This window comes from Sarcophilus harrisii, chromosome 2 (genome assembly GCF_902635505.1).
Source record: "Sarcophilus harrisii chromosome 2, mSarHar1.11, whole genome shotgun sequence".
In the NCBI taxonomy this organism is placed as follows: domain Eukaryota; kingdom Metazoa; phylum Chordata; class Mammalia; order Dasyuromorphia; family Dasyuridae; genus Sarcophilus; species Sarcophilus harrisii.
Window position 1 is genome coordinate 551,988,958 of NC_045427.1, and position 19,125 is coordinate 552,008,082.

General features: G+C 34.5%; 1 protein-coding gene across 1 annotated transcript in view; it reads right to left on the bottom strand.

Annotated features, from left to right (window-relative positions):
- Window positions 1–13,722, bottom strand: part of TMC3 (transmembrane channel like 3) — a 60,905-nt gene extending 47,183 nt beyond the window's left edge. Inside the window, exons 1-3 of the mRNA XM_031949527.1 lie at window positions 13,613–13,722; window positions 11,791–11,937; window positions 2,064–2,139 (exon numbers count right to left, since the gene is read on the bottom strand). Of these exons, the coding sequence (XP_031805387.1) occupies window positions 2,064–2,139; window positions 11,791–11,937; window positions 13,613–13,701 (312 nt within the window). The 5' untranslated portion in view covers window positions 13,702–13,722. The remainder of the gene's footprint in view (window positions 1–2,063; window positions 2,140–11,790; window positions 11,938–13,612) is intronic.
- Window positions 13,723–19,125: the final 5,403 nt, after the last annotated feature.

Sequence of the window (19,125 nt, forward strand, 5' to 3'; positions counted from 1 at the left end):
CAAAGAGCTAGAGCAGTTTGTCATTTCCTTTTTCAATTGAATTTACAGATGAGGAAACTGAGGCAGGGTCTTGCCCAAAGTCGTACAGTTAGTAAGTCTGAGGTCAAGTTTAAACTCAGGACATTCTGACTCTAGACCTTGCACTCTATCCATTGTACCATCTAATTGCCCATGACCACTTGATTATATTTATGATTTTATATATACGACTAAAACATCTGAATTAGACACACAAATAAATACAAACAGTAGTCCTATTTATAGGACAGTTCTACAGAGCAGAAAAGAACAAGTAGCATACATAAAAGTTGTTTTAATTATTATTCTATAGAGATCAAATTATCTGCTTAATAAAGGTCTTCTGTCAGTATCAATATTATAGTCTTATGAAGTGATTTGCTGAGACTGGTAGTCAACATGCTATAAAATGTATCATCTTCATGAGGGAAAACTCCATTAACTAATCATCTTAATCAAGGCCAAATACTCTTTTTAAATAATTAGCATCAATGAAAGGCATACAAAGAAACACAGTTGATAAATTAGATAATTCTTCTTCCCAGTCGTGGATATGAGAGTCTCTTTATGCTTTAAGTTTTCATTTGTAACTTCTGATTTTTTTTTTTTGGACTAGGCTTATGATTTCATACATGTTCGGAGTTCTAAGTGAGGAATTTCTTATACCAACGTAGATTGGTATGTTCTCTTCTAGCTTCTTATAAGAAGCTTCTAGCTTCTTATAAAGAAGGTCCTTGTGGACCAACTACTGACCAATTGGTAATGATGGGTAGGTGAACACAGTACCCTGAGAAGAACAGCTTTTCTCAGACTCCTGACCCTGCTTCTAGCTTAGTCCTCTATAACAAGAGTACTGTCCAGAAGAGCATCATTTATGTATGTAGCTCTAACCCAGCTATTGTTACTGTCACTATGAATGCCAGAGCAGTCTCTTTCTATGCATCTACAACTATTGAAGAGCTATAGAAATATTTTTTCACTATAAATCCTTGATATTATAAAATTATTTAACATAAAAAATAGATAGGGTTTTACCATCGGAAAGAACACTAAGAAATGTGTATTATTATATTCTTTGCCACTGGATCCTATGGACCACTGGGTCTCTCCACTTGACCCTCTTTCCTATCTACATTATTTCCCTTTATTATAAACTTGAGAGCAGGGGCTGTTTTGCTTTTCTGTGTATTCTGAGCACTCAGAACAGTGCTTTACATATACTGAATATTTAGAGATTTATGTTCATTCATTCATCTATCCATCCATCTATCCATTCATAAGCTTAGTGAATTGCCTGGGTGAAGAAAGAAGGAAAAAAGCACTTATCAAACACCTATTGTATGCCAGACACTGTGATTTGTGGTCATTGAGTAATTTTTTAGTCATGTCCAACTCTTCATAACCTTTTTTGGAATTTTCTTGTCAAAGACACTGGAGTAGTTTGCCATTTCCTTCACCAGATCATTTTACAGATGAAGAAACTGATGAAGTAACTTGCTAAGGATTACAAAGCTGGTAAATATTTGAGACCAGATTTGAACTCATGAAGATGATTCTTCCTGACTGGCTCTTCCATCTAGCTCTCCACTACATAAATATTATTTCATTTGGTCCTCACTACAACCCTGGGAAGTAGGCACTATTATTATCCCCATGTTATGGATTAGGAAACTGAAGCAAATAGAGACAAAATGTTTTTCCCAGGGTCATATAGTTACTATATATCTGAGGCAGGACTTGAATTTTGATCTTCCTGTTGTGGAGGCCATCTTTATATCCACAATCTTGTAGCTTCCTCTGCTATATGCAATAAATAAGTAAAATAAATGGAGAAATAACTTCAGCCAGAAAAGTGGTGGTACAAAGAATTAGGGGACTTATGACTGGTATAATATATTACTAATGCAAGTGGATAAAAAACTAAAAGCAATGGGATTTTTTGTCCAAACTGGGCTTGGTTGGAGTTGATTGGAATCCAAAGACCCATTAAACTCAGTGCTGTAAGACCAGCAACTGACACAATGTCAGGAAGACTATGTACCTACATCAGCACCTGCTGCTTGATAGCCTCTTGTCCTGGTCAGTCTCCCTTCAAACTTCAATACGATCTCCTTAGCCCGTCTGCAAAAGAAGGAAAGGTCATCGTGTCCAGAGAACTCCATTTTATTACATTCTGAAATCTGGGCCAAACACATTTGAATAAGGAAAGCTGTAAACAGTTGCCGCAGAACCTATGAACTGTTGCTGTGGAATGATGGAATCATGTAAATGTTTCCTTGAACCACTTTGTCATGATCAGGAAATTCAATTTTTCCATGAGCTCTTTAGCTTCCTCCTCTCCAGCTCTAAGACCAGCTTATATTCTTCTCTGTGTTGATATTTAAGGAACTATCCCTGCACATTAATACCCTCTCTCTGAATTATAGGGTATAAAGAGGTAAGTTTGGCTCATTAGCTTTGGAAATTCTGTGAGTTGTCTCACTCGGAGGCAGTCAGTCATATGACAGTGTGTGTGTGGATATAATTTAGGATCATAGATTATAATGGGAGGGGGTCTTAGAAGTTATCTATTCCAATCAGGCCCTTTTGCAGATGGGGCCCAGAGAAGCCAATGATTAGAGTGAGGTCACATGGATGGTAAACATTGGAGCCAGGATTCTTTCATCTCCTAACCCAGGGCATTTTCCACTGCAACAAATTGCTTCTTTTATGTCACAATGACTTCATCTGAATAGGAAAGCCAAAACCACTATTAAAGAGCCACACCCAGAGAAAAATGGCCATTGATGATAATAGTTAGCATTTATATATAACGATTTAAAGTTTGTAAAATGCTTTATAAATATCTCATTTTATTCTCAAAAACCTACCTCTGGGAGGTAGGTGACATTATTATATTTAATATTTTTATATATATTCATATATTTATATACATATATTTTATAGATGAGGAAGAACATGCAGGCAGAAATTGTGATTTGCTTAGGACCACAACGCTACTATTTGGATAGGTTTTGAACTCAGGTCTTGTACATTCCAAGTCTAGAACTCTTTACATAGCTACCTCTAGCAGATAGATGTGAGTATTGAAGTTCTATTTGTATGATCCCAGGGCAGTTAATTAAAATAGTCAGACAGTTAATATGGAAAGACTGAATGCTCAAAATGAATCCCTTGTTTGATGTGGGGATAGTTGACAAAGCTAATAAGGATCCAAGGCTAGACTGAGAAGCCTAGGCTGATGAAGAGAGTGTCTTGGTGTATTCTGCTCTTCTCAGACTAATCACATTGGGAGTATTGTGTTCAGTTCTAATACTACAATAGAACAACACTGTTAGAGGCAGCTAGGTGGTATGGTGTTAGCGTGTTGAGCCCAGAATCAGGAAGACTTTTATCTTCATGAACTCAAATCTGGCCTTAGACACTTATTATCTGTGTGACTATGGCCAATCACTTAACCTTGTTGCCTCAGTTTCCTCATTTCTAAAATGAGCTAGAGAAGAAAATGGAAAACTATTCTAGTATTTTTGCCATGGAAACTCCAAATGGGTCACAAAGAGTCAGTCAGGACTGAAAGTAACTGAACAACTGACATGTTTTCACAAAAGCATGACCAGTAAGAGTAAAAATCTGGAAGTCACATTATAGAAAGATTGATCATAAGAATTTGGCATGTATATTTAGAATCTTTCTCTTTGTGATACTTTCTTTTCCTCACCCCACAGGAAACCTGACCCATAGCTATCATTATGGATCACAGACTATAGGATTTAAAACAAGAAGGTAATTTAGCTAACTCCTACCCCACCCTTTAGAAATGAAGATCCTGAGCATCAGGAGGTTTGTCAACTTGTCCAAGATCTGATATCATGTTAGAAATATCTGAGCAAAGATTCAAACCCAGTCTTAGAAGGCTTCAAGTTAGTCTGGTGTCAAATTAGACAGAAGGCTGAACTTGGAATCAGGAAGATCTGAGTTCAAATCCAGCTTCAAACACTTACGAGCTGTGTGATCCCAGATAAATCCTTTAATCTGTCTTTTTTAGCTGCCTTATCTATAAAATGAAGACAATAATAAAGTCTACCTTCCAGGGTAGTTGTGAGCATCAAATGATTTTGTATTTGTAAAGCATTTTATAAACCTTTAAGTTATATACAAATGCTAGTTATTATTACTGTTCTTAGGGTCTGTAAGATCATAAGATTGTAGATTTAAAGTTGGAAGGTACCTTAATTAAGATTGTCTAACACTTTCATTTCACTAATGCATTAAACATTGCAAAATGTTTGATACAGATTATCTCATGTCACCCTCACTAGAGTCCTAGGAGATAGCTGTAATTATTATCCCATGCAAATTGGTTGTATAGTCGATGAACATTTATTAAGTACCAACTATGTATTAAGAATTGTATTAAGCACTGGATATAGACAAAAAGAGGCAAAAAATAGTCCTTGACCTCAAGGGAAGACAATAAGCCAACAAATATGTACAAACAAATTATACATAGCATAGGTAAAAATAATTTGCAAAGGAACAATGCTAGAATTGAGGTGAGTTGGAAAAGGCTTCCTGTAGCAGATGGAATTTTTGGTGGAACTTAAAGGAAGCCAGGGAAGTCAGGAAGTGGAAAGAGGAGGGAGAGCATTCCAGGATTAGAGGAGAGCCAGAGCAAATGCTCAGTGCTGAGAGATGGATCATCTGTTCATTGGCTGCAAGAAATGCAGTGTCACTGGACTGAAGTATTTTGCAAACCTTCCAATGCGATAGAAATGCTAGTTTTGAAGAGTGTGTGATGAGGAGTAAGGTGTAAGAAGACCAGTAAGGTAGGAAGGCACTAACTTGTGAAAGGCTTTGAAAACCAAATAGAGGATTTTGTATTTGATCCTAAGGTGATAAAGAACCACTGTAGTTTGTTGAATAAGGGAACAACATGATCTGATCTTCTCTATTGGTGACTAAATGGAGGATGGATTGGCCTGGTGAGAGACTTGAGGCAGGCCAATCTATCTCTGGACTATTGTGATAGTTCAGGTGTGAGATGAGGAGGGGTTGCACCAGAGTTTTGGCAGTGGCAGAGAAGAAAAGGGAGTATATCCAAGAGATGTTGCAAAGGTAAAACCAAGCAGCTTTGGCAGCATATTGCATATAGGGTGGTGAGAGGAAATGAAGAATTCAGAATGACTCTTAAATTATGAACCCTATGGGACTTGGAGAATGATATTGCCCTCTACAGTAATAAAGAAGGGAAGAGTTGGGAAGGATTTAGGAGCGAAGATAATGAGTTTTGTCTTAGCCATGTTGCATTTAAGATGTCTCTTGGAAAATTGAAACTATTTCTAGTCATATGAAAAGGTGCCCCAAATCACTATTGATCAGAGAAATGCAAATTAAGACAACTCTGAGATACCACTACACACCTGTCAGATTGGCTAAGAAGACAGGAAAAGATAATGATGAATAATGGAGGGGATATGGCAAAACTGGGACACTGATGCATTGTTGGTAGAACTGTGAATGAATCCAACCATTCTGGAGAGCAATATGGTACTATACTCAAAAGTTATCAAACTGTGTATATCCTTTGATCCAGTGGTGTTACTACTGGGCTTATATCCCAAAGAGATACTAAAGAAGGGAAAGGGACCTGTATGTGCAAAAATGTTTGTGGTAACTCTTTTTGTAATGGCTAGAAACTGGAAATTAAATGGATGCCCACCAATTGGAGAATGGTTGGGTAAATTGTGGTATATGAATGTTATTGAATATTATTGTTCTATAAGAAATGACCAGCAGGATGAATACAGAGAGGCTTGGAGAGACTTACATGAACTGATGCTAAGTGAAATAAGCAGAACCAAGAGATCATTATTTGCTTCAAGAATAGTACTACATGATGATCAGTTCTGATGGACGTGGCTCTTTTCAACAATGAGAGGATCCAAATCAGTTCCAATTAATCTGTAATGAACAGAATCAGCTATACCCAGAGAAAGAACAGTGGGAAATGAGTATGGACCACAACATAATATTTCCACTCTTTTTGTTATTGTTTGCTTGCATTTTTGCTTTTTCTTCTCAGGTTATTTTTACCCTCTTTCTAAATCCGATCTTTCTTGTGCAACAAGATAACTATATAAATATGTATAGATATATTGTATTTAACATATATGTTAACATATTTAACATGTATGGGAATATCTGCCATCTAGGGGAGGGGGTGGAGAGAAGGAGTGGAAAAATTGAAACACAAATTTTTGCAAAGGCAAATGTTGAAAAATTACCTATGCATAAAAAAGCTATATATATAAAAGCTATATATAAAGCTTTTGTATATAAAAAGCTATAATTAAAAAAAAGATGTCTTTTGGACACAAAGTTTAAAATATCTGTTCCCATATTCTTTTCTTTCCTCTAGTTCCACTATAAACCAGTACCACGACCATCAATATAGATTATAGCAGTCATTGATGAAATAGACTTTGGAAAGCAATCTTCACTCTTCATTTTATGGATTGATCCCTTTCTCTGACCTCTCTGACACTTCCCTTTCTCCCCTAAAAAATCCCCAAGATTATATTTCCTCTATAAAAGATCTGTTCATGGTGAAGATTTTTGGTCCTTCTCAGAACTGAACTGCTCCAATTTCTCTGTCTTTGTCTCTCTGTCTCTCTCTCTCTCTCCCCTTTTCTTCCTCCTCCTCCTCCTCCTGCACGTCCTCTTCTTCCTCCCAATCCCCCTCTTCATCCTCTTCCTCTTTCTCATAATGCTTATCTTTAATGGCATTTTTCTCCTTACTATGTAGCTACATCTGATAATACTTCCAAGAGCAAATACTTTGTCTCCAATATCAAAAGAACTACTTAATGTGGATTTGTGAGCTACTGATGCTTCTTTTGGGAGAAAAACAAAACAAAACAAAACTTGAGATGGAGAGAAGAGCTATAGATGGTAAAATATAAAACCAATGATCTGAAAGACATTTTGCTCATATAGAATAGAGAGTTTGACTTCTACCTTTGGGGTGCTTATGAAGGAAAACTGTGATCATTAGGAACCAGGATTGTGTTCAGTAAGATCAAGTGATGCTGACTAAATGAATTTCCTCTTCTGACAAAATAACTAGAATGGTAGATCAAGAGGATGTCATAATCATACATGGCCAGATTTCAGTAAGGCATTTAACAAAAGTCTCTCATAGTAGCATCCTTGTGGAGAAAATGAAAATATATGGACTGCATAGTGGCAATTTTAAGTGGATTTGGATCAGGTTGAATGAACAGAACCAAATGAGTGATGATTAATGGATGACTGTAGTCTTGGAAAAAGATCATTAGAGAACTGACACAAGATCTTTTTTAGGCTGATAAATATTTGTAATCAATGATATGGGAAAATATGTGCAATATTTAATATTTGTATGACATGATGCTTTGAAAAATAGCTAACATGTTGGATAAGATTTGAAAAAAAATTAGACAAGCTATGCTGTCTAAATCTAACAAAAGGAAACATTTCAGGGACAAATATAATTTCTATGCTTGGTTCAAGGAAAATATATAAGTACAGGTTAGAAAAGATATACTTTAACATTATTGACTTAACATTATGAGCTTTGGATAGGACAGAGAGTATTCTAGGAAGATGGTGGAACACATCAGAAAATTTTAGGTCCTCCAAATCCCCTGTCCCTGCAAAAGACAGAACACTGCCTCAGAGCAGCAGAAATAAACACAGGGTAAAACAGTTATTCTCCTAAGATAATTTGAGAAGATCCCAACAAAGATCCAATCTACTGAAGGTGGAATTTGGCTTGGATAAAAGGCAAACACCTTCAGTTCTATTCTGCAGAATTAAAAAACAAAAATTTCTGGGGGGAGCTGGGTTGAGAGGTAGCCTCAACCTTAGAAACTTGCATCTTATAGACTGTGTGGAGGTCTGATAGCTTAATAGAGAAGATTAAAGGACTTTTCAGTTTTAAGAGATTCCAAGGACAGCTATGCTGACCAGATGACTCCTAGACTGTGGCTGCAGGAAGAAGGAGCTAGCACATCTGGTGAGTGCAGTAGTAGAGGAGTAGGGACTCTTTTGGCTATGAGTGCTTGCAGGTGAGCAGACTTCTTGGTTTCAGTTCCAGAAGAGAGGATAGCTGTGGTTTGCAGTTACCAAAGGGAGTATGCAGATCAACATCATTTGTAGGACATTGTATATGGGGATTCTAACTGTGCCTTAGGAGTGGTAAGAAGAGCCATGTTTGGGTCCTGAGATAGATCTCAGAAAATAAAAGTAAGAAGGTCCTGAGGCTTGGGACATTATTCCCCATCCCCTGGAACTACATTTCAATTACATTAATAACTGCTAAAGATAAAATAAAACAAAAATATATAATAAAGATGAAAAACAAAGGAGAAAGAATCCAACCATAGATAGGGACAGAGAAAATCTGGGTTTATAGTTAGAGGAAGATAATGGAGCTAAAAAAGCTACTCCTTTTTCAATGAGAAATGCAAATGGTCCCTCATACAAAAAAGTTCTTGGAAGAACTTAAAAAGGGCTTTTAAAAATCAGATAAAGAACATTGAGGAAAATAAAAAAAAATAAAAACAATCCAAGAAAATTAAGAAAACTATGAATAGAAAATTAACCAGCTGGAAATAGAGAATCAAAAACTTAAGAAAGAAAATAATTCTTTGAAAACTAGAATTGAACAAGGAGAACCTAAAGACGTTTTAAGAAACAATAACATGAGAAAATAGAACAGAAAGTAAACATCTCTATTCTGGAGAACAGATAAAGGAGAAAAAATATAGTCAGGCTGTATAAAAATTGTGATAAAAAAGATTGATACAATAGTAGAAGAATCAAGCAAAATTGCCCTGGAGTTCTAGAACAAGAAGGCAAAGCAGACATAGGAAACTAAAATCAAAACCAAAACAAAACGAAGCAAGCAAACAAAATAAAAAACATTGAACCTGAAAGATATCCCAGGAGGTAAATTTGAAGGAATATCATAGCCAACTTTCAAAGTTCCCAGATTAAGGAGAATATATTGAAATTGAGGAGGAAAAAATATCAATATCATTGAGCTATAATAAACATTACACAAGTCTAGCAGCTACTATATTGAAGCACCATAGGTTTTGGAATATTATATTTCATAAAGCAAAAGACCTGGAGTTGTGACCAAGAGTAACTTACCCAGCAAAGAGGACTCATTAAGGTCATGTGTGTGAAAATATTAGCAGTTCTTTTATGATTGTCACCATTATTTAGGTAGTTTGAAAGAAAGACATAAACTGACCTGAATATGATAGGATGATCCTTGAAAAAAAACTTTAGGGAAAGATAAAAAGGAGTAATTATCTCATACAAGTGAGGCATAATAGAAAAACACACAAAAGAAGCTGTTAGGTGAGAGTGTGTAGTGCTAGAACTTTATGCTCATTGGGGATGGGTTAAACAGGGAACAACAGACACAAATATGTATGCGTGTGTTTGTCTGTCTTCTAAATTCAGAAAGAAATGAGGACAAAGAGATAGGATGGGAGAAAGGATAAGAGAGGGACTCTTAAAGTGGTGAATAGAATAAGGAATAGGAAGGTAAGGTAGCAAGTAAAAGTAAAGCAGAGGGATAAGGAAATAGATAAATAGGGCAAGAAGGATAGTGAGGAAAAACAGGAAGGAGGAAAATATACAACAAATAATTGTAGTTTAGAATGTGATTGGGATGAATTTGCCTATAAAATGAAAATGAAAAGGAGGTTAAAAATTTGAATTCAACAATATGTTGCTTACTCTGTGGTACAACTACACACCATTCAGAAGATGACAGGAAAAGATAATGATAAATGTTGGAGGGGATGTGGGAAAACTGGGACACTAATGAATTGTTGGTGAAGTTATGAACTTATCCAATCATTCTGGAAAGCAATTTGGAACTATGCCCAAAGGGCTATGAAAGTATCTATACCCTTTAATGCAACAGTGTCTCTACTGGGCTTGTATCCCAAAGAGATCATAAAAAATGGAAATGGACCCACATGTGTAAAAATGTTTATAGCAGCCCTTTTTGTAATGACAAGGAACTGGATGCCCATCAGTTGGGGAATGGCTGAATAAGTTGTGATATATGAATGTTAAGGAATATTATTGTTCTATAAGAAATGATCAGCAGGAAGATTTTAGAAAGGGCTGGAGAAACTTACATGAACTAATGCTTGATGAAGTGAATAGAACCAAGAGAACATTGGACATGTAACAAGATTATGTGATGGTCAACTCTGATGGACCTGGCTCTTTTCAACAATGAAGTGATTCAGGCCAATTCCAATGGACTTGTGATGGAGAAAATCATTTGCACCACAGAGAGGACTGTGGGGATTGAGTTTGGATCTCAACATAGTATTTTCACATTTTTGTTGTTGTTTGCTTGCATTTTGTTTTCTTTTTCATTTTTTCCTTTTTGATCTGATTTTTCTTGTGCAGCATGGTGATTGTGGAAATATGTATAGAAGAATTGCAAATGTTTAACATATATTGGAGGTGATAGAAGGAAATAAGGGAGAAAAAACTTAGAACACAAGATTTTGCAAAGATGAATGTTAAAAACTATTTATGCATATGTTTTGAAAATAAAAATTAAATATTAAATAAAAAATAAAATAAAAATATGTTGCTTTTAGGACACATTATAAAGGTGAGAGATACACACAAAGATAAAATAAAGTGAAGGAGCAGAATTTAGTATCTAAAAGAAAGCAGGGATAGTAATCATGATCTTGGACAAAGTTAAAGTTAAAATTAATTTAATCAAAAGTGAAAAATTGAGAAAACACAGTGTGTCAGCAATATTATTCTATATTGTTTTAAACCATTTAAAATATCTATACAGCATGAATACTGAGTGCATATCTGTCAAAATAGACACAGGAATTATATGAACATAAATATAAAGCACTTTTTATACAAATAAACTCAAATATAAATAATTTAAGTAATATTTATTGTTCCTGGGTAGGAAAAGCCAATATAATTTTTAAAATGACAATTTTACATAACTAATCTATTTATTCTATGTAATCTCAATTAAATTACCAGAAATTATTTTACCGAGTTAAAAAAAATAAGTTCTTTTGGAAGAACAAAAGATCAGGAACTTCAAAGAAACCAGGTAAAAAAGATAAACCATATTAAAAATTGAAAGCATTGTTGAAGTGTAAAAAGGGATAATTTTGAATTTTGTTAAATTAGAAATTTCTTGTATAATTATAGCCTATGTAGCCAAGAATGGCTCAGAGAGGTTGACTTATCAAAAGCCACATATAGGTAGTAAATACCAGAGCCTGGATTCAAACTCAGTTTCTATGATATCCAGTTCAATGTTTTTTATCACCTCTCTCATATTGCCTCCCTGTATTTTGTAATGAGCTCATAAATTTCAAAGAATAAAGTCTGAAATTATGACAAATATTTTAGATGAGAGCATAATTTGGATTTTGTATCATAAAATAAAACTTGAAATTCTAAATTTGGATATTCTTTGATTTTGTCCCAAACATAATAATCTCAATACATGGTTTCTATTGTAATTAACAAAAAAGTTTATGTCCTTTTAGTTCATTATCTCATAAGTTTAAAATGGTCCATCAGTCCTCATATATATAGAGGATGAATTGCCATTCTTTCTATAATAGACCATTTTGCTGTGTGACCTCCTTCCCTTAGTCAAAAGTCAGTAAAAATTTAAAATGTTCAGTAATGAGCTATCTTTACCTTAGTGCTTTCAGCTTTTCCTTCATGGGCCATGGTCTGCAGCGAATTGTGGCCATGAGGTCTTTCTGGAATTGTATATTCTGGAAGATTTGTTCTGGATCATTGCTGTCCCCTCTTTCATCATTATTATCACTGTCATCCAAATTGCTGAGTTTAAGAAGATATTGAGAGAGGGAGGAAAGGATTATTCTGATATACTCTTTTAACTTTTTTTTAAATTTTAGTAGTATTTTATTTTTCCAAATACATGCAAAGATAGTTTTCAATAGTCACCTTTGCAAAACCTTGCGTTCCAAATTTTTATCCCTCTCCTTACCTCTTCCTTTTCCCCAAGATAGCAAACAATTCTATATAGGTTAGACACATTCAATTCTTCTCAACATATTTCCACATTCGCCATTGCTGAACAAAAACGTCAGATCAAATGGGTAAAAAAAAAATGAGAAAGAAAAAAAATCAAGAAAACAAACATCAATAATAACAAAAAGGTGAAAATATCATTGCTTTTAATTCACACTCAGTCTCCAATTGTTCTCTCTAGATGTATATGGCTGTTTCCATCACAAGTCTATCAGAATCCAATATATTCTTTCCAGCAAAACAATATAACTCAGTTTTATCCCAATATCTTATCAGCATAGTGTAATGGGTTCTACTAGGCACTAACCCACTACTGCCCCCTATTGTTATAAGGATTCACTTGAATGGACTTGTTTTTCCAGATGAAACAAATCTGAGTATACTGAGAAAGGAAAGGGAGAAGTTTAGGTTTTCTGAAATGTTTTTTAAAATACAAAGTGATTCCTCCTAGAATAATTTCACTAAAATAGGAGTTTATTTATAGTGATAAAACTGTTTCTTTGGATAACAGAAGTAAATAAGCAAAGAAATACAGTAAAATCTCATTTATGCAATATCTTATTGAGAATTTAAGGTAATTGTGATAAATGGCCTTTGGTTTTATGAATAAGGTTTGGCTAAGGAAATGTAAACTGGAAATGAGATTTCAGGGGAAAATATGCTTAATTAATTTCAGAGAACAATTTCAAGCATTTGTTTGCATACAATTAATACACTCATTATAAATCTTTAAAGCTGATTGGGGGACCTCCACTTCAGAACCCTTTGTCAGTAAAATAATTAGTTTGTGCTTGAAGGTAATAAATGGCATCTCTTGAAAATTATTCTTATTTCTTCTAATTAATCTAATAGCAATAATATAAGAAATCATAGTGAGCATTACATTTTATGGTTGCAAAGTATTTCTAACTTCCTTTCTATTGGTAAGGTTTCAGTGTTTAATATTTTAATAAATAATTTTAGTACCTATTTATTTGAATCATTTTGTGAGCATCATATTAATTCTCATATTATCTTTATTATTACTATTTCAACTCTCTCTGTCTTTTTAGGAAGTTGAAAAATAATGTACTTAGGTTCGCTCAGCACAGATACTGGAGTTGGAACATGGGTTTGGGTCTTCTAGAGTGTTCCCTCAAGTTTTTTCTCTATCTGAATCACTATCTCTTAATTTCTGTTTCTGTCAATATTTCCAATTAGTCTATGTTTCTGTCTCTTTGTTTGTCTCCCTGATTCTCTCTTATTTGCTCAATCTGCCTCTCTTTCCCTTTACCCTGTCTTTCTGTTTCTTTGTCTGTCTTTGCCTATTTCTCTTCCTGTGGCTGTAGCTTGTCTGTTTCTGTCTTTGTCTCTGTATCTCTGTCTGTCTCTTCTCTCCCTGGTCTATTCCTACAGCATAGGTGACATACAACAGCAAAAACTTAATGAAATACACCATTCAAAAAGCCAAAGAAACACTCACCTGAATTGTAGTGGCTCTTTGTAAGGGTACAGTTGACTGGCATCCCTCTTGATGCTTGCATAGCGCCTAGACAATTTTGAAGATTTCATGATAGCAGGTGGATTTACTGTTATCACCAGAGTAGCAGCAAGGCAGTCAGGAAGTGACAGACAGAAAGATCTGCATCAGACAGTGTTTCCTGAACATGAGCTCAAGGGAACAGCAGTGCTCTCCATCACTTTGAAACAGAAATCCAAGCTCCCACATCTGGTTCTCTTACAAGGATGCTGATGGTCATGCATATGTAATTTTAAGGTGGCAGCACACAGTATAGATTGAAGAGGATCATGCCCAGGAAAAGGCTGGCACTAGGAAACCAGAAGATCTTGGGATACTTGTTACAATTATCAAGTTGTGATTTTCATAGCATCTGTTCTTTGAGACTTCAGTCCTGGCTCTGGGGCTCAATCTAGATCTTATCCGGTGGGATTTCTAGGCAGTTCAGATCCTTTAGGTTTATGATCAGGACTACATTTCTAAGGGGTTCAGAATGAACTCATGTCTATTGAAAATTCAAGGTAAATACACACCTTCCAAAAGCCATGGGGTATCCCTAAGTCAGTAGATAAGGATTTCTAAGCAAAGATTCTCCTCTTTACCTTATTTTTTTTAGCTCTCAGATTATCTTTCTGCTTGTACAGACTGGGTAGGAGAGTCCAAATTGAGAAAGAGCTCTTAAATATGTCATAGCATACTTCCTCTAACCAACTTGTTGAGTATCCATCTGGGTTCTATTCATTGCAGGTTGGATTCATTTCTAGCTCCATTTTTGAACCCTATTCTAAGACCCTTCTCCCATGCTGGTCTCTTAGCCCTTTTGTTCTGGATAAGTTCAACCTGAATACTATTATTTTAGTCTTTTTTCCTTTGTATGCTTTAATTTCCTAACTAGGTTAGATGTATGTTGTCATTACCATTGTCACATGTGTTCTTAAAGTTTCTATATAAAAGCATTCATAAACAAATAATTTCCTTACACTGTGCTCATTTCACCATGGACAGCCTTTCTCAAATGCCAGAAGTTCTCCTTTTATTTATTAACAATTATGGCCTCTTTCTGAAGGCATATTCACATGCCTTTCATGTTGTTTTTGAGGATCTGAAAATATTTTTTTTAATTTTAAATAAGAAAAAAACAAATAGATTAATTTTATGAATGGAGAAACTTAGCTCTGTAACTTGACATCACAAGACTTTTTTTTTAGAACTGTGCCTAGACTACTACATATCTCTCAACTACAAGCTGAGCATTTCATTAGATTAGCCCTTCTAAAAGTGTATATCAGAACCCATCAAAGTTCTTAGTTGGTATAGGCCCTGGCTCCATGTTGGAGCAATGAAAAGAAAATTTATGTAAATTTTCTTGTGAATTTGATTCAGAATAGTAATTAGTCTGGTTAACTCTTCTTCATCATCTTCTTCATTTTCTTCTTTTCCCTGTTTTTCCCTCCTCTTTCTCCTCCTCATCTTCCTTCTCTTCCTTCTCTTCTTCATCTTTCTCTTTCATAATACCCTGGGCCTCATTCATATTATTCATAGTCATATTATTACTCAAATCTTAATAACTAATTGTGATGACCGCATTTAGCACCCAGAGTATATTAGAATCAGCCAGAGTCAGAATAAGGGAAAATGCTTGATCTTTATTCTTTGCGGAGGTGAAGGGGAATGGCAACATGAAGTGAGAACAATTGTGACATGAATCCGGCCAGCAGTGCCTTTGCCCCTCTCACTCCACCCACCAAATCGTCTATGCAATCTCCTATACAACACATCAAACTTGCACAGAGAGTGGGCGGGGCCATTCTTTCTCCAAGCCTATATTAATAAAGTATTGTCCAATTGCTATTTAGCCTCACGTGCTTGGGACCTCAGTGCAACGACTCAAGAGCTTCAGCCCATTACAACTAATCACTTCTATTGACACAGAGACATAGCAATATATTACAGAGTGTGCAATTATGTGTATATGTGTATATATATATATATACACACACATATGTTCTCCTAGACATTTTTGTATGCGAATACACTTTATGTACATATATAGTCTCCTTTTATATATACTGTCATATAAAAGTAATTAGCTAGACAGAACAGTAGGCTCATCTTCTTGAGCTCAAATTTGGCCTCAAATACTCATTAGCTATATGATCCTGAGCAAGTCACTTAACCCTGTTTGTCTCAGTTTCCTCATCTGAAAAATGAGCTAAAGAAGGAAATGGCAAACCACTCCAAGATCCTTTACCAAGAAAATTCCATATTACATCATCAAAAGTCAGACATGAGTCAACAACAACAATAACCACACACTGGTGTGAATACACCAGCACATTAGGAGAAAGAAAAGAAGAAAGGAAACTAGTAGGGAAAGAGAAGAACATTTGATTCCTTTTTATAATCAGTGTCTCCCTTTTGATAGAATTTTCTGTTTATTGTTAGTTCTAAGTTTTTAATAGTAAAAATCTCCAGATATCTTAAATATCAGAATGAAAACTCTGTTTCCCATATCATTCACTTTAAATTCAAATCTGAAAAAGTTTCATAATTAATATACTAAAGTTTGTATAAGAGCATTCATTTCAAATAAGCTCCTTAAGCTGTGATTATTAAACTATGTCTAGCCTTCTCAATAGCCAAAGGTTTGGCCCTGACATTAACTGACATTATAGCTTATTTCTGAAGACACATTTACATGGCTTTTGTGTTGTTTTTGAGCATCTGAAAAAAAGCTTTCCCTTTAAACTAAGAAAAAATAATTGGAAGGGATGTTCTGGAAATTATTAACCAAAAAAATGCAGAAAGAATAGATTATATCAGGTTATTTGGGAAACAACTGAATTAACTTTGACATAAGAACAAGCATTTCTTAGCATTTTTTTCAAGAAATTATCTTAGGCAATAAGCTTGAAACTAGCCAGATGCTTTATGATTCTTATTAGAGGGAATACAATGCTCTATCTGTAATTCATTTAGAAGATATGGATGGATTTATATGAGAAGAAGGATTATTAGGTATAGCCATTATACACTGTGAGTGGACACAGACTGGAGGGAAAATGACTGAATTCCTATGAGGGAGACAAAAATTAATTGATAACTAACTTCAACGGGATGTATAATATGCCTTAATATGACTAAGATCAGAATCAGTCTAAAGAGATGCTTTCCCCACCTACCTTTCCCTCAGGTCTTTTATCTCCTTCACAATTTGCTTGTATTTCAATCTCTTACTGATCAGTGACTGTGGTATAGTCACAAAATTTTAAATAGCTGATTTCAGAGCTTGTTAATGAGTTAACTTTTCATTGAATCATTATTACACAAAACCAATCCATTTAAGAAAAATAGCTATTCATATAAAGCTTGATAGGGTCCATTAACAAATGGGATCCCTAAGATTGTTTGGGGATGATACCTACATAGGACATACTCAAGAAGTAAATGTCAGATTGGAGAGTTACTGTATTTTCCACTTGCGTCAAAACTCTTGCAAACATCTAGACTTTGTATTCTTCTCATTCTTATAGTCTATGATTAAATGAATCTTTTCATTTTTAGCTAGACATTTAGCTAGAAAACATATACATTTATTTGAACTACTTCATTTTTACAGAACAGTAAACAGACTCAGACAAGTTATTTTTCCAAGTTCACACAGTTTACTAGTAGAAGAAACCCTGGTTTAAAGTGCCTTTTACAGTTTTCAAACTTTAGCTTTAGTTTTTTTTTCAGTTAGTTTTTTTTAAATGTTTTCTAGAAAACATCAAAAAATTTTAGAATAGGAAAGGACTTTAGACATCATTTAGTACAATTGCCTCATTTTATAAGAAAACTGGGTCCCAGAACAAAGAGATTACTTATCCAATGTTACACAGATTATTGACACAGACCTAGATACAAATTCACATCTTCTTATTCAATATTCAAGGCTCACAATGCTGCCACAGTTATTCTTTTAGAAGCTTATTTTTGATATAACATTATTGTTGATTCTGTTATGTTTTTGAGGTAACTTTAAATATTGAGTCTGTTAGGTACAAAGTTCATTAACAAATTCAAATTGTCAATCCCCATTAGACTCATGCAAGGTAATAATAAGAAATGATAGGAATTCAAAATAAAGTGCCCTGAAATAAAAATACAAAAATAAATAGATAAATATTTATTAAGATTGGGTACTCTACCCACTGATTCACCTAGTTGCCCTTGTTTATATGTTGTTAGTTATACATTGTTGTTTTCAGTTATGTCTGACTCTTTGTCACCCTATTTGACTTTTCTTGGCGAAGATCCTCTAGTTTTTTGTCATTTTCTTCTCCAGTTCATTATAGTGATGAGGAAATTGAGTCAAACAGGGATATATGACTTACCTCTGTGTCTGAGGTCAGATTTGAACTCAGCATGATGAGTCTTCCTGACTCCAGGCCTAGCATTTTGTTAGCTATGTTACCATGCTATATTGAGTATGATATTGAATGAAAAATGTATGGTTTTTATATAAGTAGCTTATGCTTTAGCACTGGTACTATGGATTATTTACATATATATATATATATATATATATATATATATATTCAAGGCATCACTATCATTTTATGTTAGCTTGAGTTTATCATGAAGAAAGTCTCTGAGGATGCAAAGAAGAAATAATTAGATTTTTAAGTCTTGGATTTATAAATCTGAACAATCATCACAATAATGCTATTTAGTTAACTAGTATTTATTTTTTCCTTGTGGAGGATTCAGAGAAATAAGACAACTACTTTCTATATAAAAGAAAAGGCATACATACATGAATATATTACGAAGCAAAGCAAAGCTCCCAAAGCCAGAACTTCTTCATTTATGCCTTTGTTTTCCAAGTGTCTAACACTGTCCCTGGAACATATTAGACACTTAAATAAATGCTTGTTGATTGATTTATTATTGAATGCAGTTGAATGTGCAATTTAGTGTTTCATTATAAGCATTTGAAAACAAAAAAACTCATTATTTTCCCACTGAAATAAATGCTTTCTTTTTATTTACAAGATATATGCATAGGTAATTTTTCAGCAGTGACTGTTGCATATCCTTTTGTTCCAACTTTTTCCCTGCTCACTCCCTCCCCCCCAGATGGCAAGTTGACCAATATATGTTAAATATGTTAAGGTATAAGTTAAATACAATATATGTATATATATCCAAACAATTATTTGTATAAAAAGAGTTGGCCTTTGAAATAGTATATAATTAGCCTGTGAAGGAAATCAAAATTGCAGGCGGACAAAAATAGAGGGATTGGGAATTCTATGTAGTGGTTCATAGTCATCTCCCAGAGTTTGTTCCCTGGATGTAGCTGGTTCAGTTCATTACTGCTCTATTGGAACTGATTTAGTTCATCTCATTGTTGAAAAGGGTCATGTCCATCAAAATTGATCATCATATAGTATTGTTGTTGAAGTATATAATGATCTTCTAGTCCTGCTCAT